The sequence below is a fragment of the Protomyctophum bolini genome, assembly GCF_963924005.1.
Source record: "Protomyctophum bolini genome assembly, chromosome: 16".
Classification (NCBI taxonomy): domain Eukaryota; kingdom Metazoa; phylum Chordata; class Actinopteri; order Myctophiformes; family Myctophidae; genus Protomyctophum; species Protomyctophum bolini.
In genome coordinates, this window is record NC_137877.1 from 22,876,289 (window position 1) to 22,900,689 (window position 24,401).

At 43.9% G+C, this 24,401-nt stretch overlaps 1 protein-coding gene across 1 annotated transcript in view; it reads right to left on the reverse strand.

Moving 5' to 3' along the window:
- Window positions 1–294: 294 nt before the first annotated feature.
- gtdc1 (glycosyltransferase-like domain containing 1) overlaps window positions 295–24,401 on the reverse strand; it is a 52,467-nt gene continuing 28,360 nt past the window's right edge. Inside the window, exons 5-11 of the mRNA XM_080785314.1 lie at window positions 24,234–24,320; window positions 21,676–21,879; window positions 10,435–10,544; window positions 7,364–7,508; window positions 2,116–2,186; window positions 1,501–1,592; window positions 295–1,367 (exon numbers count right to left, since the gene is read on the reverse strand). Of these exons, the coding sequence (XP_080641440.1) occupies window positions 1,179–1,367; window positions 1,501–1,592; window positions 2,116–2,186; window positions 7,364–7,508; window positions 10,435–10,544; window positions 21,676–21,879; window positions 24,234–24,320 (898 nt within the window). The 3' untranslated portion in view covers window positions 295–1,178. The remainder of the gene's footprint in view (window positions 1,368–1,500; window positions 1,593–2,115; window positions 2,187–7,363; window positions 7,509–10,434; window positions 10,545–21,675; window positions 21,880–24,233; window positions 24,321–24,401) is intronic.

The window sequence follows — 24,401 nt, forward strand, 5'->3', positions numbered from 1 at the left end:
AGAGGCCGAGTGATGGGCTGGACAGGATGCCCTCTCCAACTCTTATGCTAAAAATAAAACAAAATGAAAACATCAAAGGCCTTTTCTGCTGGAAATAGACTAGACTCTACCATTCCATTGTGTGCAACAGATTAGAGTACATTCACTTCCAAACACCACTTCCTCTAGCTCCTTCAAAGGATATGGACATACACCAACTTTTCTTTAAAACATAAAACTTTATAATTATGTGGAAAAGAAAGATCACAGATGAGATCACAGCAAAATGTATTACAGTTACAAAATTAAGTGAATTTCATCTCTGTCGGGTCGAAAACTGGTATGTCCAAAACTGTTACTTTTCACGATTCAAAAACAGCAGATCTACAAGTTTGTTTCGAGCTTGTGGGTCTGCTACTTTTGATGCTTTTGTGTGACTCTGTAGTAGTATGATCAAGTAGAGCGTTAATTTTGCAAGGAAAAACCCACAACATATATGGAGAGAAGATGTTTCTGCCCCGACAGCGACGACATTTTGGAAGTTCATGTCGGTGTGGCAGCCTCTCCTCCTCCTGAGAGGGTTCTGCAGAGGGCCTGCTTAGGCCATTCTAGAGACAGTAGCGTGTGCCAAGGCCTCTGGCCCAAACCTGGCAACTCCAGGTGGAGCAGCACAGAATATAGCCCGCCGAGCCACAATTTGGCTGCCTCTCTGCCGGCGCGGTGGAGAGGGAGGAGGGGTGGGTATGGATGCAAGTGAGGGGGATTCTAGCCGTCTTACGTCTTCTAGCACAAAGGATAAAAATGGATACAACCGGATATGAGGTGGTGGCACCGCCTATGGGAAACATGAAGGCTCTTACACGTTCACCCCCAACACCCCCGCTCTCCCCCCTTTTCCTCGAAAACCACACAAAATATAAAAGAGACTCTCTTCTAACACGTGAAGATTGGAGGAACGTTTATGGGTGCCGACACAATGTCTCCAGAATGGGGGTGTAGGGGGATGGGGTAGAGGTGGGGGGGGGGGGGACTGGCTTTGATTTGGGAGCAGGAGAGGTGCCTGCGAGTCTCTGTGTCTGGGAAGCCACCACAGGTTTGTGGCCCGTGGCTGCGTGTCAGCCAGGCACGGCTCCCCTGGCAGCAGACTTTCCGACAGCCCTCTAAATCCATCACGCTCTCTGCCACTAATGGACCAGCAGTTAAGTGTGCCCACTTTTGTGAACGAGCGGCGACTCCTCGGAGTCGGGGCCTGTCTGCCGCTCGCCTCGCCCTGCCTGCCTCCCCTCCTCCTCCTCCTGCGCGGGACGCTGGTGGTCCGCCGGGTCTGCCAGGAGGAGACTCTTGAAACCCCCTCCCAGAGCCGCCCAGGAGAACGCAGCCGTGTCGACCTGGAGGAGGCCGAGAGAGAGAGAGAGTAGATAGCACACGGAGGAGGAATCCCACATGTATTGGGAGAGTGTTTGAACTACAGTATTCATGTTTTCATCCTCTGCCTGTCACGTCGGGAGATGCTATAGCTACCTTGACGTGGTGTCTCCTGGCCACATCGGGCCTCCTGCACAGTCCCTGAAGCCTCTTGCACAGCTGCTCAGGTGTGGAGTACAGATACTCCGCTTTGAGGAGCGAGAAGAAAGAACGAGATTCAAGTGTGTGTGTACGCAAAGACACGTAAGCACACACACATAAAACCTCAAAGCATATGAAGCTAGATACAGTACTGCTCACTTTTATAATTAAAAATACATATTACACTGAACTGGGACAGGTTTTACATAATTGAACTCGTATTCTTTTTAAAGATTCACATTATTTATGCAAATCTAATTGAAAGAAGAGCCGGTTATGGACTTAAGAAGGTTCATTTGCAAAGGGAATCCATTGGCAGGCGCTTCTCTTGCAACTTTTTCACAGGAATATATCACCTTAAAAGGCAGAGGAATCCTTGCAAATTTAAATGACCTGGGAAGTTTTGATCATTTATTTGCACAGCGGGAGGTAATGACTGATTTATTTATATATCGCATTCGCCGTCGCATGACAGCGTTGCAAAAAATAGCTGATCTACTGTGAGCTTGTAGATCTACCATGTTCGGCATGCCAACGACAAATTATAAATGAGTGCTTTAGAGACTTTACCTGGGAATATTTCTGGATACACTAAAGCATTGGGACAAAGTGGGTAGCAGCCACAATGGACAGCTTCCAACCTGCATTGTATTAGAAGAAGATAGCGGGTAATACACATACACAGAAGCCATAATGCAAACATTGTGCAATTCCTTGGCCTTAAGTTATGCAGTGTGCTGCTAGATGTATCATAATCCCATTTGCGGGGAAACATCTAGCATTGGCAGCTAGACGGACCAAAGCCGGTCGCTCTGTCCCTAACATAGCAAGCTGAAAACGTTATCCGGCGCTAAATAATTGTCTGAGTTGAGCAGCCGTGTCAAAATTGACGCTAATAATTGTCTGGGTTGAGCAGCCGTGTCAAAACGGGGGCCATTGTGTCATTGTTGACATTGGTTTCTTTTCATGATGGTTTCAGTCTAAATGAAATCCTGGACGGACTGGCTGAGTAAATCCAGAGGGGAGAAGCCCATCCATAGGACAATTCCCAGCAATGTGGAACAGCACATGTCATGACCATTTCTTAAGGCATCCAATTTAGTGAGTCTGCAATGCCAAATAGAAGTCAGACTGGTCCTAAAATGGAAATCACACTCGCGTGAATTTAGGGGCGCCTCACTCCTTTAAACAACACTGTACTCTATGTTTGTTTAAAGTGCTCTAAACAAACAGTAGAAAGTCCATAGACGTGGATCTACTCAGTTTAAAGTGCTCTAAAAATCTATAGACTGCCATATGGCGTTCATTTCCGAAAGCCAAGGCCAGCCAAAGCTACCGCCCCTCAAAAAACAACAATAAGAATGAGGCCCAGGCGGTGGCGTAACCGTCTGGGCACCCGACTGGTAATCCAGTCGCAGTGTGCCGCGGGTTCGACTCCCGAGCCCGACACGGCCTTTACTGCATGTCTTCCCCCATCGCTCTCCCGTTTCCTGTCAGCCTACTGTCTGTCCCTTCAAAAAACCAATAAAAGGCGTAAGCCAAAAAAAATAAAAAAAAGAATGAGGCAGTTCACAATCACCATACACTTTTCCCCCTTCGACTGAACTTATTTGAACCCCACCGACCACCGTAGTTGCCCTCCTATTTAAACATTTTGTACAAGGTACGTTAATATTTGATGACTTTTCAATCTCACTCCTTGCCCATCACTTTAAGCGCATCATTCTTCACGCTGAGGAGGACATGCATATTTAAACAGCAGATTCATTTCCAGCACTATCATTTCACAGGACTTAATTGACGGACAAAGAAAGCCCGCTGGCAGCACCACGCTCTGCCACCTTTTGCAAGCTGTGCCGTCGACTGCCTCCGATTAGTTACAAAAACTCACGTTACACCTCGAGTTACACAAACAGTCTGCTGAGCAGGGCTCTGCTTTCAACGCCCTGAATCAAGGTGTTCCGCAGGCTTCCTCAATGACTGGTGTAGTCACAAAAAGTAAAGCAATAACACTCATCAAGCTAATTTGGCGGTGGTGGCTGCAACGCAGCCCTCTGGTTTTCGGTGACAGAAGAAAAGAAATCTATGAAAGCTATTATTAAGGTCAGTTCCGTTCCATTGGCATGATGTGTAAGCGTGCAAATGGTTATCAGGCTTTTCATCTCAAATATAATTAGCTGATAATTTTGCTGGGCTAAATTACTTCATCACTGCAGGGCATGAATAGGCGTCTGCTCACACTGCCTGCCCATAATTAATCAGATTAGGCCAAATTCAACAATAATGAGGATGAAACACATTGGTGACACCTCAGTTCGGCGGCAATATGAGTGGACGCCTCATTTAGGATGCTGCAGCCACTCTCTCTCTCTCTCTCTGGGGATTTTATTGTTTACTGTTGGACTAGGTCGAGGGTTGGGAACGATTCCCTCTTAACGGTCCAATTCCTTAACTGTTCCCTTTAGCCACTCCAATCAAATTGAAAAAAAAAAATAAATACATTATGTATCATTTTTATAAACACAAATCAAATCATATGTACTAGGGATGTCCCGATCACCTTATTCTTGCTCCGATTTCGATCATTTGATTTTGAGTATCTGCCGATACGGATTTTTCACGAGCCGATATTTACATTTTGTAATAACACTTATTATGCCATATCACAATAGTACAATATCCAAAATCACAGACAATATCCAGTCTATCATGATATGGATATAATTGCGACCGAAGGTCGCAGTTAACTATGGAATCATGCGTCTTTTGTCCGTCAGTCACTCAAAATCCCCAAACATGGGAAAAGCACCCATATATTGTGCCCAGGTGGCGGGACATCACTATGACATCATCAGGATGATTAAGCCCATATATGGAGATCCCTGATGTTATCAATATTAGTATATGGATATGATGTCAGCACCTGCTCTGAAATTCCCCATCCATCCATCCTTCCTCTTCGATGTTTGCCTTTTGACTGATACCTGTCCATTTAAACTCTAGACGGGCCTGCCCCAAATGTATTTGTGCAGCCGTGCCCGGCAGCCAGCGAAAATCTGAGTTCTCAACAGGCCTCAATTAAGTCCCGGCCTTACCTGGGCCCTCATCAAACCCTGTACACTCAAGACACTGCCCCCGCTGCCACCCTTAGATCTCCATATACGAAGCTGACCTGTTCTGACATTCCATTATGTTGATCTGACCTCATCAAACCTGGCACACTCAAGACACACTCCATATATGGCCAGTGCACGCGACCTCAGGCGTCTTACTGGTAATAATGATACTAGGGATGTCTTTTGCTCCCGATCCGATCATTTGGGTTTAGTCAAAAACCTCTTACAATTTAGAAAAGTAGTTTAGAACATACGTGGTTCTCAACACAGCAGATATAGTATTTAAGCTTATTACAAGCTTGTACATCTGCTATTCAGGTCTAAATGGGTTAAACTATTTACAATAGCAGAAGAAAACACCCAATGTGTGGCTGAGGAGGCACTCAGTGCCCTCCCTCCACCTGAGCACCACTCACCAGGGGAAACCCACACTGACCCGAGAACAAGTCTATGTTCTCGTGTGTGTGCATAGTTTAAAAAAAAACACACATAAGGATGTGCACAAGAATACATGAATGCACACATGCACACACGCGCACACACACACACACACACACAAACACACCGCAACCACATAGATTACTATCAATAGATCGTGGTGGGTGGGCTGTGCCTCTCCGTTCCCCCTGGTTTTGGATCAAAGGAAGTAGGAACATCATTGTAGAAGGCTCCCCCTAAGGGACGGCTCCTCCTCAAACTCAGAAGGACACTCTTTTTCTCTGCCATAATTAGCAGACGTTTCATTCTGCGGTGTTTTGCTCTCCGCCATTAGACGCTTCCTCCTCGCACACATTCTGCTGGTAAACACGCAGACGCACACGGAGCAGTGACAGCATAACTATATATCTCTCTGCTCCTCCTGACCCGGTTCATTTGTTTTCTTCTTCTGCGAACTCTGAGCCTTTGCAACTATATGGCTTTCGATTCCGGGCTGCAAAAATAAATAAATAATTCTCAAGCCCGCTATGTAAAGTAGGAAGCGATTTAACTGGAAACATCTTACAATTCAATTAGTCACACTCGGGTATGTAACCGCACAGCCAGATTATGCCATTGTTTGATACTCGCCGCTCGCCATCAAGGTGGCCAGGCCATATTTGTTTGCAATATATAACTTTTCTCTATGACGTTTCTGCATGCATATGTGTGTGTGCGTGCGCGTGTGTGTGTGCACGTGAGTGGGTGTGTGCGTGCGTGCTGTCCCACATTCCAACGCCTAGGCTGTAGTGTATACAACTGCAAATGAATGTCAGCAGTGCCCCAAAAGACCCACAAAAAACACCAGCTCCTACGGTGTCTGTACTGTATGCAAGATCTGGTTCTGTAGTAGACTGGCTGAGGGGCTGCATAGTTAGCAGTACTGGTCCAAAAAGCCACAATTTATACATCAGCGTACGACCGCACCGCGCACCGAACATAGCTGATCTACAACCCCACAAGGCGCCGCGGCCGCGACGCCTTGTGGGCTTGTTGATCAGCTATGTTCGGCATGCGGCACAGTCATAGGACGAAGCATAAATTAAGGCATGTAGGTGTTTGATGACATCTCAAGCTTTGCTCTACAGAGACCTCTCTTCTGCAGCGTGCACCTTGGCTCTGGATGTTCTGATGTAAGCCCCCCTTCCTTCAAATGCAACAGCACAGGTGACTGAAGTTGGGCTTTCTTCTGATCAGTGATTCTTTAGAGTCGTACCTCGTGCTCGCTCCAGTCTGTGCGCCTCAAGATGAAAAGGCCCTGCGTGCTCTCTCTCTCTCACTGTCCCTTTCTACTTGAGAGAGGTGTCCACTCTCAGGTGCATGGCCGGGTGCATGTGCGTGCATGCAGATGTACAGTAGTGTGCATATGGTGCACACATGCGTCGCATACATGAGCATGTACAGTATAGTAAGCAAATGTTTTTCTTCTTTTTTCCTTTGTCTACATAAAGTGAAAATCCAAAAAGCAAGTGAGTAAGCATTTCTCTCGCTTACAAGCAAATTTAAACGTTTTTTTTTTTAAGAGTTTAAGGGAGTTGCGGACTTGCGGTAAGAAACTAAAGTAATTATGAGCAGTTGAATAAAAGTTCAAGGAACACTTCTCCAGATGTGTCAGGATACAATGGTCATGTTTTGACTATCAGGGAGTTACATTAGGTGCAATGGACAAGATCCACCTAATGATTGCAAATACAGCCATCATCCTACTTTGACCCTGAGATAAAACATCCAATAAGCCGCATGGAAAACAGCTACACAGTCTGAAAGGGACTGGCAATAGAATAGACTTCATTCTACTTACAATAAGGTACATGAACGAACTGCCATGAAACTAAACCTACTCTGTTGTACAGAGTAGTATGTAGAGTAGTAGTAAGATTAGGTACTGTAGTAGCTACTGGGTGAAAAAAGAAAGAAAAATGCTGCCGGTATATAATATACAATATACCAAGATTATAAGCACATTTGAAGATGCTCTTGAATCTATTTCATTCTCTCCTTGTTCTTTTTTGCCCCTTTCTTTAACTCGTTGTATGTTTTTATCATTATTCTACTGTTATTATCTATCCTCCTGCATTGTCTGAAGGAAGGAAGCCAACCCAAAATAAGTGTTACTCTCATGTACATGTACAGTTGTACACGAGATGTAACAATAACGTACAGCCTTGAACCTTGGATCTTGAAAAGCCATGCATGATAAAACAAACAATGCGAGGTGAACTCACATGGCCACGCCAAAGAACTCATGCTTGGCGGTGGAGACGACCACGTCTGCTTGGCACAGGACCTTGAGGTAGTCCTCTTTACTGGGCACAAAGCCCCAGTGCAAGATGCGGTCATCCAAGCATCCTCTGGCCTCGGCAAAGATATCTGGAGCGCAGGGGGTGTGTGTGTGTGTGTGGGGGGGGGGGGGGGGGGGGATGTGGGGTAGAGAGAGAGAGGGACAACATGATGTCTATGCCACACATACAGTACAATGGCCATCTTTGTTACCGTTTTATGATTGGCGCCATCAGATGGAATGAGTTGATACGGTATGCCCTTGCAACTGATTGAGTCAAATGCCACAAAGATTTGCTGCGTTTTTGTCGGAGCCAATGAAAGTCAAGCGCTCTACGTATCAGGAGCTGCTCACTGCTAATGGGCCGTCAACGGAGCCAATTAGATTTCCGTTTGAGAGAACTCCATTTAACTACTGGGAAAGCGTCATGTGTCATTTTAGATATAGAGTTGGCTATTCAAAAATAGCAGCTGTACAAGCTCACAATGCATCTTTAAAATGTTTTGAAAAATCTTGGAAGTTTGAGAACTACTGATTTAGAAACCCTAATGGGTTAAACCCTGTATGGTTTGTCAGCAAATAACTGCTGATCTACAACCTCACAACATATCGCATCACGATGCGTTCTGAGCTTGTAGGTTTTTTTTGTGTGATTAGTAGTTTATTGGATTTTTATTTATTTTTATATTTAACAACACAGTCAATACAGTGAACATAAGAAGAAAATAATTATAATAATAAAATGAGACATTTTCACCTATAATCTCATGCCCAAAATAGGGATGCCAGGTTGGCTAAACGGACACTAAAAGGCATGAAATAATTGCAAGTGAATGCATGTCATTGGGAAGCCATCTGCCGTGACATTTAGGATGGTCTAATGACTTCCTGGGATGCTGCTGCGTCCGCGCTAAAAGAACTGATGAGCTCAGGAGTGTGTGGAGCGAGAGAAGTGGGCAAGGAGAGAGTCACACTCAGCAACAGACCAGCCCAAAACGTGCCAGGTTTGTGAAAGATCTTCATTTAATTTCCAAATAGGGGTCGCGGGTGCCTGAAGGGTAATCTTTGAGTTTATGATATGCGGCTGCAAACATAATAATAAGGAAGGAAAAACAGGTAAGGGGGTGAAAATAATCAATAACGGTGACCCTATTAAGAAAATCAAAGTAGATTAAAATTGTCCTAATGTGATTGCCTTCCGAGCAATCATAAAGGTAATTACTAAATATGAGACTAAATTTACGGTCGGCCTTTCCATCTGTTTATGCTACTATAAAAGTTTACATCCCAATATAAGAGAGTGTGTTTCCTGTAACTCTGGCTTTGCTTCCAGCCATGGCGGGGAGTGTGTATTAATTAACTTAACACAGCGCCATAAATACATGTGAGTGTCCCAAAGTCATTATAGCATCATCAGCCCGCAAATGGAGAGTGTGTTTTATCAATTAAAAAGTGTCCGCAGGGCTAAATGCACTGGCCCAGTCTGATGACCTTAGCCCTTAATCTAATCTAATAACCAATAATGTTTTAAACCAAAGGAGTATTTACATCTGCCTCCTGGGGCACGACAACTTGCAATAAAAAGGATGATATCGGCTGTTGCAACTTCTTAAAGGTGAGTGAAAAGTCAGCAAAGTTTTCTCTCTCTCTAGTTGCTGCTTTGAATGTCACCATGGAACCTGCCTCCGTGTAAGGTTGCTGTTGGGTGGAAACCTTGTATGTCAAAACGGTTTATTTATTTATTTATTTTAATTAACGTCCTACTTGATCGTACTACAGTGTCACTCAAAAGTAGCAGATCTACAAAGCCACGTGTTTCGGGCATTGTATATCTGCAACTTTTGTATTTGAATCCTGAATATAGTATAGTTTCATTATATAGATATTCCACTGTTACTTTCTTAGCTTACGCATGTTTCATGATAAATGCTTTTATGTGATGTATTCCTGTGCTTTTGTTCTTGCTTAATGTAAGTCGCTCTGGATTAAGAGCGTCTGCTAAATGCCTAAATTGTAAATTGTAAAATTGAAAAGTAACAGTTTTGGACATATGAGGTTTCCATCCGACAGGGACGATATCGTCATCATTTAGTCACAAGCTCTTGTTAACACTTTTCATTGGTTCAGTATTCATAAAAGCCACAGACAGACTTAACCACTTCCAATTTAAAAATGTTAAAAAAAAGAGAAAATAGCAGATCCCCAAGCTCACAATGGGTAGTAGACGTAAGGCTGCGGCGTAGTAAATCGTTAATTTACAACAAAGCAACAAGAAGAAAAAAACACAAAGCTGAAATATGGAGGTACAATTTACAATTTAGGCATTTAGCAGATGCTCTTAATCCAGACTGATTTACAGTAAGCAAGAACAACACATGGTAATACATCAAATAGCCTACACAGAAATAGTCATGAAGAATCATAAGCTTGCTAAGAACAGCTATGAGTATATACTATAGAGTGCGATGTCTACATAAAATGCTATATAAATTGCACAAGTTTAGCCTTTGCATACACCTGGAGGTCGACGAGGCTAGTGCAAGTGCTATGGCAAGTGCTACGGGCTAAGATGGAGTCTGAAGAAGTGAGTTTTCAGACTACGGTGGGAGATTGGGAGTGAGTCTGCAGTTCATTACAATGGGAAGTTCATTGGATAGCTTTGTGTGGAGCGTTGTCCCGGCTGATTTAGTGACGGTTCTACCAGCCTCCTTGCGTTGGCTACGAGCCAACGCTTGGATGTATGTGAATGGTGCGGACACATTGCTTCACACCGTGGACGAGACAATATTCTGGATTGATAGAAACCAACGAAACACAAGATTCTCGTAATTGGCACAGGTGGGTTTAGTACCCAAACACAAGGAATCTCGAGATTGGCATAGATTGTGTAAAGTGAGCAATGCACATGCCCATGGTACAAGGTTTCTGCACGACAACAAACTAAGAAGAAATCCGTGTATGCATGGGTGTCAGCCTCAGAGTGTATGTGTATGTGTGTGTGTGCGTGGTATGCACCTGGCACATCGGTGAAGCTCTCCCCCAGGACAGACAGTTGGAAGTCCAGGCCTCTCTCTTTTAGCTTGAGCAGCGTCTTGAAGAACAGCTCGGGGTCTTTATCGTGTTCCCTTCAATCCCAAACACAAACACAATCATGGCTCTTTTGATGCCTCTTGTACGTATACACACACACATACAGTTACAGAGACATTAATACACAAATAGGAGCGGAGCTGGGACGCCTAGAGCGACAGACCTACAACACTCCTGGCCCAACTCACCTCTCTGATTTATTCAGTCGCACACACACACACACACACACACACATTTGTGTTTGTATTACTGTACTTGTGGGGACAACATTTAGAAAATTGCTGGGAAAAAAGCCACAAATTGAGCTTTTAGATCAAGCATGAATTAGGCTTTTCCAAATTGTAAGCCTAATTCTCCAAATCTTTAACCACAAAACAATCATTTCTCTTTTTGACGTTGAGGAAAATGCTTCTAAAAATGTATATTTCGCAAATTGTACTACACACACACACTACACCTGTGATCAACATTTCAGGATGGCAATTTTAATGCTACAATTGAAGACAACAATAAAGCATGCAGATCTACTAAGACCAGGTGCTGGGCTGAGGCCAGCATCCACAAAGAAAAATAAGGTCTGCTTGCTGGATCATGCTCCAAAGCTCAAAACAGTATTTTGTGTTGTGAGCTTGTACATTGCTTATTTCCGGTGTATGACCCACCGTGCAACTACGTACAAATCAGGCATAACTCAAACCCCAACCCCTAAACATAAAAAACCTCATCTTCAACCTGAATATCCTTCCCAATTGCAATCATAATTCTAAAATCACACCTGTGTGAACTGAGTGGTGCAACTCGCCTCTCCCCCCCACCCCCCCTCTCCTCTCTCTCTCTCTCATTAGCAGGCAACAGTGCAGCACTAATAATATCTCTCTCTCTCTCTGTTTCTGGCAAACAGCACCCCTACTGGTACTAATAGTCATATACCCGTGCTCATGATAGGTAGGTGTACACGGACATTGCTGTTCCTTGGAGTTGTTACACCACTCAAAAAAAGATTTTTGTAACCATTATAAGAAGGTATATCTATTGAGACGACCGGGGCAACTGTCCTGCACACAGTGCCTATTACTGAAATTCTACTATACCTGTGGGTATATTTGGCCCTCACAAGTATAGCTATACAAGTATGCACGCACGTCGCACGCACACACACACACACACACACACACACGCACACGCGCACACACCCACACACAAAGCAGACAGCCCAGGTTGTACAAGCGGCGGCAAACTGCGAGCGAGAGAAAGAGATCATAGCTCTCCCCAGAGGGCAATTGACTGTGATATGTGTGGTTGTGCTGCGCCAGGTGGGGAGGATTTAACAAGCTGCCAGAGATCCCTGCTCTGTGCTCCTGTTCTGCTCCGCTCACCCAGCCACTCATCCTTGATGTGAGGCTGCTTAGCCTGGGAGGTAGGAGCACCTAGTTAACACGCAGGTGCCGTGCTCAGCTGCCAAGCAGATGTCACACCGTGCCCAGTGGCCTGCCACTCACCGCCATGCTAATGTCGATGGCTGAGATGAAGGGAAGAGGGGGGGGGGAGAAAAAAACCCCATAAAAGCCCGGTGTGGAGTGTTCATTAACATTAGCGGATCGCACCTGCTGGCACCTTTACTCCCCTGTGTGCCGTGATCAAACCTGACTGTTGATTTGTCACCTGCTGTTTGTTGGGACTGACTGCATGGACGGCCACTGGCGCTGGTTTGCACACGGACTACTGGGAATTGTACACACATCGAACTATGACAGATGGCGGAGATAAGTGTGAAATAGATTTACAAGCTCACAGCGCGATGCATTGTGACATGTTGTGAGCTTGTAGATATTAAAGGAAATTAGTTTTTAAATGCCCAATGAAGGTCTGACGACAGAAACGTTACGACCCCGCCCACTCTCTGAGTGGACTGAAGCTTCAAGAAAGCTACAGTATGATAATCAGGCTATCGTAGGTGTGCATAAAGACATTTTCTTTCAAAGTGAATACAAACAATGCCTACAATGCCATGGCGAGGAGAACTGTTGGATCATATAGATTGTATTGTATGGTATACTGTATCCATTATTCACTGCCGATAGAAGACACTCACTGTTGAAGGCCAGTTGACACTATTCATATAGTCTTAGTCTAGTCATATTCACAGTTGATAGTCTGTCTACATATTATAATAATACCCAGTCATCGTATATGCATCGGCAATAGATGCATATGCATATATGGTCACAGATTGTACATTTATACTTGTGTTTATAGACATAATGTACATGTGTTAAGTCAGTTAGAATCAGTGCATTATGACGAGTGTCAGACTTTTACGTTGAGTTATTTTATACATCTCTATACATATCTATGGACCTATAGACTATAGTGTATATTCACAACTCCTGTTGCTGCTAAAACACCTGAATTATACCCAACAGGGATCAATAAATGTTTATCTCATCCTATCATACTGTCATTAGCTATAAAACAAAATGTGCGAGGATGAGCGGTCAGTGCTGTGGCTGGTAGACTGGGACTTGTCAATAGTGCTGTAATTGGATGGGCTCTGCCTGAGAAAAGCAGGAGTTATTTTCTTCCTTTCTTTGCTCCCATCGTGTGACATTTGATGGTTCAACAATTCAGAAACCCGCAATGCCCGGGGCTGACGGAGTAGCAATGCCGCCCGTGCAACAAGGTTCCACGACTCGAAATCAAATGGTGGTGAATTTTTCTGTGCCTATTCCGAGCCTGCATTTCCTGCTGCCTTATAACTCATCTTTCGTCTACCTCCTTGTCGTCGCTCTCCTCTCTCGTCTCGCTCCCATTTCGTCGGTGGTCCCGACATGACAATAGAAACATCACGCATCAACATCCCCCCCCCCCTCTCCTTAAGGTAGGCCAATTAGCCCGCGCTGTCTTTGTGGAGTCTCATTGTGATAGAAAGCAGGGGGGGGAGGAGGGGAAGAAACATCTTCATATTTTTGTCTGAAGCAAAGTCAAAGTGCGTGAAGGTCAAACAAGTCTCTGCGAAGCTAAAAGAATTCGACAAAAGAAGGCGCCCTTCTTTCCTTTTTGCGCCACAGCAGCATGCAAGCACCTCAGTGGGATTTCCTTAGGTGAGGCATTAGAGGGAGGCTTATTTATTCTCATTTCCACCGCTCACATTCACTGGCTTTCCCCTGTGGATAAGAAGCTAATTCCCTTATTTCCTAGCCTTTTTAACTCCTTACACGAGGCATGAATCCCTATTCCCCCATTACTGATACAGGGGAGGACAATGAGCGAATGAAACGCTTGATAACGGAACCCCCCCCCCTCCTCCCCACCCCACCCTCTGCAGGAAAAAATGAGTGTTAATTAATGTGTGGGATATGACTGTCAGGGAGAGGCTCCTGAGCGACCCCTCATTTCGTGTGCATGCACACGTGCGAGTACACACACACACACGTTGTAGATAGATACTGTATAACGGCACACACTTCATGTAATATCACCGTGTGCACTAATGGGCATATAAACTCAAGGATAGATTATACATGTCCAAATACAGACCGTATATACAGTATACACACAGAGACAGATGTCTGGCGAGAACGCCAGAGAGCCCTGTTTCTCTGAAGCACACACACACACACACACACACACACACACACACACACACACACACACACACACACACACACACACACACACACACACACACACACACACACACACACACACACACACACACACACACACACACACACACACACACACACACACACACACACACACACACACACACACACACACACACACACCTCCCCTGGATGGTTGTGCTAGGGCCCAGGCTCCCTACTGATGACCTAGATCTTTTAATGAGGACCGTTAACCCCCAGCGACAGTCAAACCCAGTCTGAGCTGTCAGCCCACTGATTAGTGGGTGAGTGACAAACAAAAGCTATGTGGCATCATCTTCCCATAATCATCCCCGCCCGGCGCTGCTGTGCGATGCCCCCGCTAATCTGCAGCTAAGGCAAATAGAGGTTGCTTCCTCTCCTCTCTCTCTCTAATCTGAAAAGGTAGAGAGTGTAGTTCAATGCCGCTCAGGGCGCATGGGGGAGGTGGGGGGGGGTGGTGTGGAGAGAGAGAGAGAGAGAGAGAGAGAGAGAGAGAGCGAGAGAGAGAGAGAGATAGAGAGAGAGAGAGCAAGGGGGAGGAGGAGGAGGGGTTCGAGGGGGACATCAGGTGCAGTGTGCGGATGTCAAGTGGGACTGACTTGACCCTGAAAATATAAGTCGATGCAGTGAGAACAAAATGTACGCTGTAAAAACGTATAACCAAATGGACCTGTGCTCGGTTACGTTTTGGTTCACCCACAAGAGTTGCAAACGGATACACGAAGGGATTTTTGTTGTGTACACAGAACCAAATGTTAAGACACGAGCAGAGATTAATCGCATTGAGAACTAAAGCCAAGGTCACCAAAAAACGAAATAAAATAGATTATGATTTTAACCACTTAAAACCCTATATACTTCATTCCTCATATACTACTAGGCCCCCTCTAGGCCCCTCTACACCAAATGTCTTGGCGTTGCTACGTGCTGTGCGACTTGTGGATCTGCTATTTTTGGCAGAATAGGAAGGTCCCTATTCTGGGGAAATATAGCAGAAAATGAAAATGATTTTAATCACATGAACGTGTGGTTAAAAATAAATACTTTAATATATATCATTTTTTAAATGATAAAAGATGTTCAAAAACGAAGAATGTTCAAAAGAATCCAAAGCGAAGGTGAATAGCCCTCGCACGGTAAACGTGAAGTCTGAGTACCGATGTTTCTCCGATCCAGTACAGTACAGTACAGTACAGTACAGGATGACACCGATTTCTTTGCTTATGAAAATCTTATAGTAATACCCCTGAGTGGTTTGTGCTCTCTCTCTCTCATCACCCCGGTGACCTCGAAGACGCATGCAGATGAAACCCATGTGAGAAAGTAAAGGAAAGGAGAAGAGGGAAATGTGAGAAAAGAAAAAGAAAATTATCAAGTGGAGAGAGAGAAAAAAGTAGCTATCTTCCGTGGATAACCAGAGAAGCCTCATTAATATGCATAACATACCAACCCAAAAGAAAATAAGATCCTCTCATTTAGAGATCAGTGATTAAATATTCCCCTTTATGTTGCACCCAAGAGGTGCGTTTTAAAATTCAAATACTATTTACTCCAATGCACAATGTGAAACGAGCCCCATCACCAGGAAACCCAACGACTGAAGCCCTAATTAAGGGACACTTGAAAGACAAAGAAGAGGCTTGTTGAGGGGAGATTGTGACAGTCTGCGCTATGACCGTGCGAGAGGAAAGGCGTACGCTGTGTGTTCAAAAAGGCAACATTTCACATGCCGTAAAAAAAACCCCAAACCATGTGGGAACCGTAGAGCGTGAAAACTCTTGACATTACAGTACAAATGCAGCTTTGAAACAGAGTAAATGTGGGCTATATGCTAGTGAATTAAACAGAGGATACTTATGGTTGTAACAGCGGACCAGAATTGTACACTGGAGAGCATACGAACAAGGGGCGATGGGTTCAGTTCCCAGTTCGCTTTAAGTGTGATTCACTATAAAAGCCGTAACAATATCATGTCCTCCACATTAGCGGACATACTTTTGATTACGTAACACTTTCAACAGTGTATATCACCCTGCACAGAGAAAGCAGCGAGTCACTCCGACCGCGTCCTGCCCCAGGAATGTATTATCATTAGATCAAATGGGGACTTTTCTTGCGTCACATGGTCTGAGTGCTACAGCCAGCTAGACCGATGTAATGTTCTGGCTGATATATTAGCCATTATTTGAACATTGGTATCTGCACTTATACACCCACCGTGTCTCAATGCTTTACCACTTTCATCCCGGCATCCCCATTTTGAAAGGTTTTAAAAGTTTTAACTTTTTCAGAAATAGCCGATTTGTTTGTTATAACGTGTTGTGAGCTTGTTTTGGCTATGAACATTTTTAATAGGGCTTAAGCGGTTAAATAAAACGAAGCTTAGTTCATGTGTGTATTTTATATTTGCTTGTTCATCCAATATGGGTCAAAACTTTGATAATCAGTGGTCGAGGCCTCTCCAAAATCGCCATCGGCATCGGACCAAAACATGTGAAACCAGTCGGACTACACTAAAAGCTATTTCAGTAGTCTGCCCTCCATTCTATACTAGGAAATAATACTGGGAGAAATACCGTCGTGACCTCATTGTGATCATAACGAACAACTTCAGACCAGATTTTAAGGAAATATACAAGTAGCCCCAACAACACCAATTAAACAGATGACTCAAACAGCTCAGTGTCACTAATGCCTTAATGAAGGCAGGGTTTGGCTCAGGTCAGGGCAAGGCCATGCCCACAGGGGACGGGACGGGTGACAGGGTGGGAGACAGTAGCAATAGGACCACAATGGAAACAAGTCCACAGGACTGTTTTTGTTATTCTTTTAGCCTTAATGTCTTAACCGTACCTACTCGAAATCATGCTCCTCTCTAGTATGGTGATAAAATGTTTGTTTTTTGAGGGGCCCCTCCCAGTTTGTGTGTTTGTGTGAATTATTGTGATGATTTGATTGGCTGATCATGTCAAAGCGATGATTTGATTGCCTGAGCAAAGTACATATTGAGGATGAAAACTAAAAAGTGAGGGCAGAAAAGTGAAGACGCCAGAATGTGATGATGTACTATGAGGATAAGATGACAAGAGCGCCCCTCACTTTAAAAAAATATATTATTGATTTTTTTCCTTACTATGAGACCTAGCAGATCATGTCTGTCTGTCTGTGTGTGTGTCTGTCCCGCTTTTGTGCCCATATATGGAGCTGAGTTATTACGTCACCATGACTCAGCCATAACCATATAAGGAGTCCCCAAAGCAGCTATACGTCCAAAACCCAAATATGTACGAGCTGCGTTCGCTTCCCGCTTTTGCGCGTCTTACTGGTATAGAGTATAAAGTATAAAATATGGTTAGAAATGGTTAAAATTATTGTGATGCTATATTAACCCCCCCAAGGACTCCCACCACTAATCAACAGTACAGTACAGTACAGTACAGTACAGTACAGTACAGTACAGTACAGTACAGTACAGTACAGTACAGTACAGTACAGTACAGTACAGTACAGTACAGTACAGTACAGTACAGTACAGTACAGTACAGTACATCAACTAGCTGGGGGATGGCTTAACAAAACAAAATGCTTCTCAAATGATCGCCTCAAATCCAGCATCAGGCTTGTAACATCAAGACCTACTTATTTCTATTTTACGAGATCACCCGTACTGTACCTGCCCTGTATCTGTGCGTCACCCTTACTGCTGTGCTGCTATGGTGAATTTCCCGTGTGCCTGCCTGCCTGCCTGCCTGCCTGCCTGTCTGTCTGTCTGTCTGTCTGTCTGCCTGCCTGTCTGTCTGTCTGTATTTCCCCCGTCTGTCTGTCTGCCTGTCCGTCTGTCTGTCTGTCTGTCTGTCTGTATTTCCCCCGTCCGTCTGTCTGTCTGTCTGTCTGTCTGTCTGTCTGTCCATCCATCCATCCATCCATCCATCACGTTGAGCATCTTGCGGTATTCCTTCCTGACCCGCGGCCCTCTCTCTTAATTGTATGTAACAACGTGATGGCGCTTGGTGTGCTCCGTCTCGTTATTCCATTTCAATCAGAGTTGCAACAGGACAGCAGGCAATCCTCTTGAGGTGAAAGCTGATCCTGATCACCCTTTAGTGTGTCCCGAGCCCAGAGAGCTAAAGCTTTGATAGAGAGCTTTAAAACCTACCCCCACCGGTCAACGCTACTGCGGCACGCAGCCGGTCTCCTTCACCTGGCTGCAAACAGCTGTCCACGTTGATCCCATGCATCACCCCCACTCCCTCCATCCCTCCCCTGGAAAGCAGTGCCTGCAATAAGACGGTCCCATAATCTGAGGATCCAGGCCACACACAGATTAACAATCTGCAACAGAGCACGAAAAAAAAAAAAAGAAGAAAAGTGGAGGGCGAGAGAGTGAAAATATGAGGACCAAATGGAACAAACTGAGAGCAGCTTCAATTGGGAGATTAACGGGACGCCTCTCTCTCTCTCTCCCCCTCCCTATGTCTCACTCAACTCTCCCTTACTCTGTGTAAATCCTAATTTAGCCCAGAATAAAGCCAACGTTTATGAAGCTTGGATGTTGGGAGCGATAATCCATCTGTGTTTTGCTCAGTTTAGAAGAGATTACATGGCGGGTGCCATTGTTACTGATATAAGAGTAGGTGAAAAACAGATAGTCGGAGCTAAACAGAGAGAGAGTGGGGCGGGCGGCGTTGGATACCGCTGACAATGAATGGCCCAATAGTGACGCCAACCGATGGAACCTGCGGCGATGGTGGTCTTTTTCTCGGGCTGTTAATCTGATTTACAGGAATGTTTCTTGCGGAGGAAAGTCAGACCTGCAGCCGAAGAGTCAGGGGAGAAAAATGTAACTCCCCCAGAAAGCCTGTTGTCTTTGCTCTCCAAGGTACATGAAGCAGAACGCCAGGGAGGTGGGGTTGGGGGGGGGAGTAGTATTCCAAAAAGGGGCCTAGACATCAAAGGTTGTAATGATCATGCAGTTTTCTGTTAGATACACCCATCCATGCTTATAATGGATCATTCTCTCTTGCTGATTCAGATAATGGTGAATGTCCTGTCATATACTCTACACACGCATAATGAATACTAATAATAATAATTATTATTATTATTCATTCACAAGTACACTAGGACACCGTTCGCTCCTCATCTCAGCCCATAACACAAACCACCGGTACCAAAGTGTGCTAGTAATTTCCCATGCCCCTTGGTTTTGTTGTCCTTGCTAACTATCCAAAGCAAATAGCCCCCCTGCAGGGTCTGGAACACACCGACACCATTGTGCCGAGGTACTCTAAGGCTATGAGAGGCGCACACGACGACGCCATCATTGGATTACCGCTTGCTTGCTTGCGTGACTGCTTTGTTCTAACTCATGCCATGCCAGGCCCGACCAGGAGAGGCAAAGAACACAGATCAAAGCCTAGCAATCAAAGGATAGCACCATACACTACAGGCCAGCTGGGGTAACGTGGGTCCTCCTGGTTGTGTAAAGGTGTTTTGATACGCCATGAGAAGATATTAATCTCCATGACAGACAGAACATTAAACCAGTGGTTTTCAACCCTTTTCATATCAAGGCCCATTATTTATTCAGCATCTGAGCCACAGACCACCATTTGATGAGATTTAGCCTCTCAAAACTAAATAATATTTTGTTCACAATCCCATGCTGTATTGATGTTGGTACCATTAGCAGAAATAACAGGCAAAGCAACAATTCTTCTTGTATAGACTTAAGTAATGCAGATTTTTAACAATAATGTAACTCTTGAGAGCTTAAAATGAAACCAAATGGACCCATAGGGGTCCATTTGGTTTCATTTTATGCTCTCATGAGTTAAAGATCAATCATTTGGTTACCATACCAACTCTCCATCATTTAGCTGGGGACCACCTGGAACCCCCTCAATGACCACTGGTGGTCCCCGGACCACTGGTTGAAAACCAGTAAGACCTGCAGAGGCCAATTCTACAAATGCCTTCTAAATCACTAGTTCTCACACTTTTAAAAATTGTTCTAAAATAGCAGATATACAAGTTCACAGCGCGTCACAAAATAGGGTCAGCGTCTGATATTCACATAATTAGTCCATATCTAAGCAATATCAGTTTCCATTTTCATATAATTAGACAGAAATTACATCAAATTAGATGTTTTGAAAGGGTGACCCTGCAGGTAGCAGAAAGGAACTTCACAGTGATGACATCACCAGTGGAGGAAGCCTCTAGACGTGGAGGACTATTACCATTACTTTGACTATAATATTGGCCTATAAATGAACACTGTAAATGTCTAGCACTCAAAACCAGATATATTTGCAATGCTCTGGATGCCTCTCTACCGTTAAATGTATGCACCTGAATTCTACAGTTTATAAGGGGTTTAGGTGAGTTTACGAGGATGAACCTCCTCTACTCCTGACATCACAAATGAGCTCAATTGAAAGTTGGGGAGGGGCGGATTTAGCTGTACAAACACCATTTCCCAACATTTATAAAACATAGTTATTGTTTATGAGAATGCTAATTTACAATAAAACCGTTTACTGTACTGAAACAGACAGTAATCGTACTGTTTTGTCACATTTGAATATCAAACATATCCGTTAGTTACAGTACACACCAGTGTAACTTACACACCGGTGTTGCGAATCAAAATAGCTGATCTACAAAAGCTCACAACGTAGGCCTATGGCACCACAATGTGGTGGAAGCTTGTAAATCTGTTATTTCCGGCATGGCCACACTGGCACGAGTATATAAACATGGCTTAACTGGTTTGAGTGCACGTTGTTGTTTTGTCACCCTTTCACGTCATAACGTAAACACAGTTTTGATGCATATGCAAAGGAATAAAGGAAAATATTATCTCATGACTGAAACATTTTGTCAGGCCGAGTCCTAATCTGTGACTTTATTAGGATGTTTAGGTATTGTGCTAAAGTTCTAAACCTAAGTTCTCGTTGTTCTACATACAGCCAACCAGTTAAAAGAAATTACAGGTTTGAGGCTTTGAGCGAGTGCACATGCAGAACCGGCACACCAAAGGTCCGCACGGAAACATGCGATGGGAAAATCCTAAAGCCTGTACCCGCTTTGACCTATATGCTTTTATGAAATATCAAAGACCATTGGGAGTTTTTATAGAAAATGCTTCTGACCATGTTGTCAGTTTTACCCCTTCAAAGACTTCAAATAACTAATAACTGAAAAGAGCTCACAACACGCATTGTGAGCTTGTAGATGTGCTCAGTTCATCGGAGAACTGAGAATGCGTGTGTATGACTTGTGTGTAACTGACCACATGAAAGCGTGTGTATGGCTTGCGTGTAACTGACTACCTGAATGCGTGTATATGGCTTGCGTGTAACTGACCACCTGAATGCGTGTGTATGGCTTGCGTGTAGCTGACCACCTGAATGCATGTGTATGGCTTGCGTGTAGCTGACCACCTGAATGCGTGTGTATGACTTACATGTAACTGCCCACCTGAATGCATGTGTATGGCTTGCGTGCAACTCACCACCTGTGGGGCCAGACAATATGCAGAGGTTTAGTCTGGTCCTCTGCCATCACCTCCACCTCACTCCCGCCCCCTTGGCCTTCCCCCTGGTCCAGCATGGCGCCCCCTGGGGTCTGTTCAGAGCATAGCTCTTCTGCAGCCGGAGAGCTGTGGCCTGGTTCCTCTCGTTTGTCGTCAGGTGAGCCGAGCTCCTCTTCCTTACACCTGTCGGGGGCATTAAAATGACGGTTCAGTTCAGTTTAGTTTATTTTGGTCATAGAATGAACATTACATTAATTACATTTGATCATTATATATCTTAGTATTTAGACCAAAAAGGTATAGGCTGAAGCCAGTGGCTTATTTTGCCTATCCTACAGAAATAATAATATATACAATACATCTAACACACATAGGGGGGGAGGGGGCAGTTAACAAACAGGGGGAAAGCAGACAAACCATTTGGGATACAAATTTCATCAAAAAAATATTTTTGTCTGCCGAAATTTCGCTTGATTATCCTGCAACCTGTACACCTCTCTCTCTATTATATATATATATATATATATATATATATATATATATATATATATCTCTCTCTCTCTCTTAATTTATGTGCAAGAACTGAAAATGTACATGTAGATCTATTTTGACAGTGCAGAAACTGATGTATTAATGAGCATCAGCGGCCATCACCTGGGCACAGTCACAGACACACACAGCTCCCCTCTGCAGGCCTCTATTACTGAAAGTAACGGCATGTAGTCTGTCTCATTTCTCTCCAAAAACACTTGAATATGATGGAATATGATTAAAGCTCACATTTCATATCACACACACCATAATTCACTAACCCGCCTTTTTTATTTTTTTTCTATTAAAACGATATATATCATCAGGATTAATATTGATATATATCGATACATCGTTACATGCCTAATGATCAAGTAACGTAATATGGAGATCAGGCTTCAGTACAGAGAACAGTGAATCAGTGTGTAGTGCACCAGTGTGCTCGTCCCTGTTCAAATCAGGTCAGATATGACTGAAGGCAGGATTCCATGGTAACCACTGACTTTCAAATAGGCCTCCCCGTTTTGGGCATTCAAAATGAAAACCCAGGAATTGCAAAGTATTTTTTGTTAATTTAATTAAAAAACATTTCCCCCAAAAATGTGTGAAAATGTACAGCTGCCATTTTCAGGCAACACAGTGTGAGTAGTAGAAAAGAGGTAACACAGTGTGAGTAGTAGAAAAGAGGTAACACAGTGTGAGTAGTTGCTGTATTGTTGTATTGTTCTTTCTGCTTTGGCAATGTAAACGTATGTTTTCTCATGCCAATAAAGCCCTTTGAATTGAATTGAATTGAGTAGTAGAAAAGAGGCAACACAGTGTGAGTAGTAGAAAAGAGGTAACACAGTGTGAGTAGTAGAAAAGAGGTAACACAGTGTGAGTAGTAGAAAAGAGGCAACACAGTGTGAGTAGTAGAAAAGAGGCAACACAGTGTGAGTAGTAGAAAAGAGGCAACACAGTGTGAGTAGTAGAAAAGAGGCAACACAGTGTGAGTAGTAGAAAAGAGGTAACACAGTGTGAGTAGTAGAAAAGAGGTAACACAGTGTGAGTAGTAGAAAAGAGGCAACACAGTGTGAGTAGTAGAAAAGAGGTAACACAGTGTGAGTAGTAGAAAAGAGGCAACACAGTGTGAGTAGTAGAAAAGAGGTAACACAGTGTGAGTAGTAGAAAAGAGGTAACACAGTGTGAGTAGTAGAAAAGAGGCAACACAGTGTGAGTAGTAGAAAAGAGGTAACACAGTGTGAGTAGTAGAAAAGAGGTAACACAGTGTGAGTAGTAGAAAAGAGGCAACACAGTGTGAGTAGTAGAAAAGAGGCAACACAGTGTGAGTAGTAGAAAAGAGGGCTGTGGTTGAAAGTTCAAGGATCAAGAGCATTTGCTGTCACAACAAGCACTTACAGCTGCAATTCTAAAATGATACAGTATCTGTACCGATCAGGAATCTGTATAACTGCAATAATGTACGGTGTGTTTATATACTGGTGAGTGTGTGTGTGTGTGTGTGTGTGTGTGTGTGTGTGTGTGTGTATATATATATATATATATATATATATATATATATACACACACACACACACACACACACACACACACATATATAGTATATAAAAGCACAGATGGGGATAGCCTAGTAATTACAAGGACAAAATGTGTTCATGGTACTGCTGCTACTGGTTGGCCCCACGACGAATAACTGCATGTGTGTCTCAGAGGTTTATGTAATAAATGACTGATGTGTAACATGATAACTGAGTAGAGTAAAACAAAAAGACATTAAAACCCTTTTTGGCGAGTGCCACAGCTGTACAACAAAATAGACATTAGCCTTTCCCACATTTCAGCCATGTTGCACTTACTACTGACACTACAGTGGTTTGCCCCTCAAACACAAAGATGCCAAGTTAATGATGTCATTTGCTATGGCCAAATGCTACTCCAAGTTCCTAAAACTACACCATTAAGGCCAAGGTCAATGGATAGCAGTCATCACCAACGCCCTTGATTACCGTGGAGTATGTGGCCCGCTGATGTCAACATCACGAGACAACCCTTCAGGCCTGCTGCGTAGAACAAGCTTGTGCTTCGGGAGGAATCTGTCCAGCAAAAACACACACACACACACACACACACACACACACACACAAACACACACACAAACACACAAACAATACAGT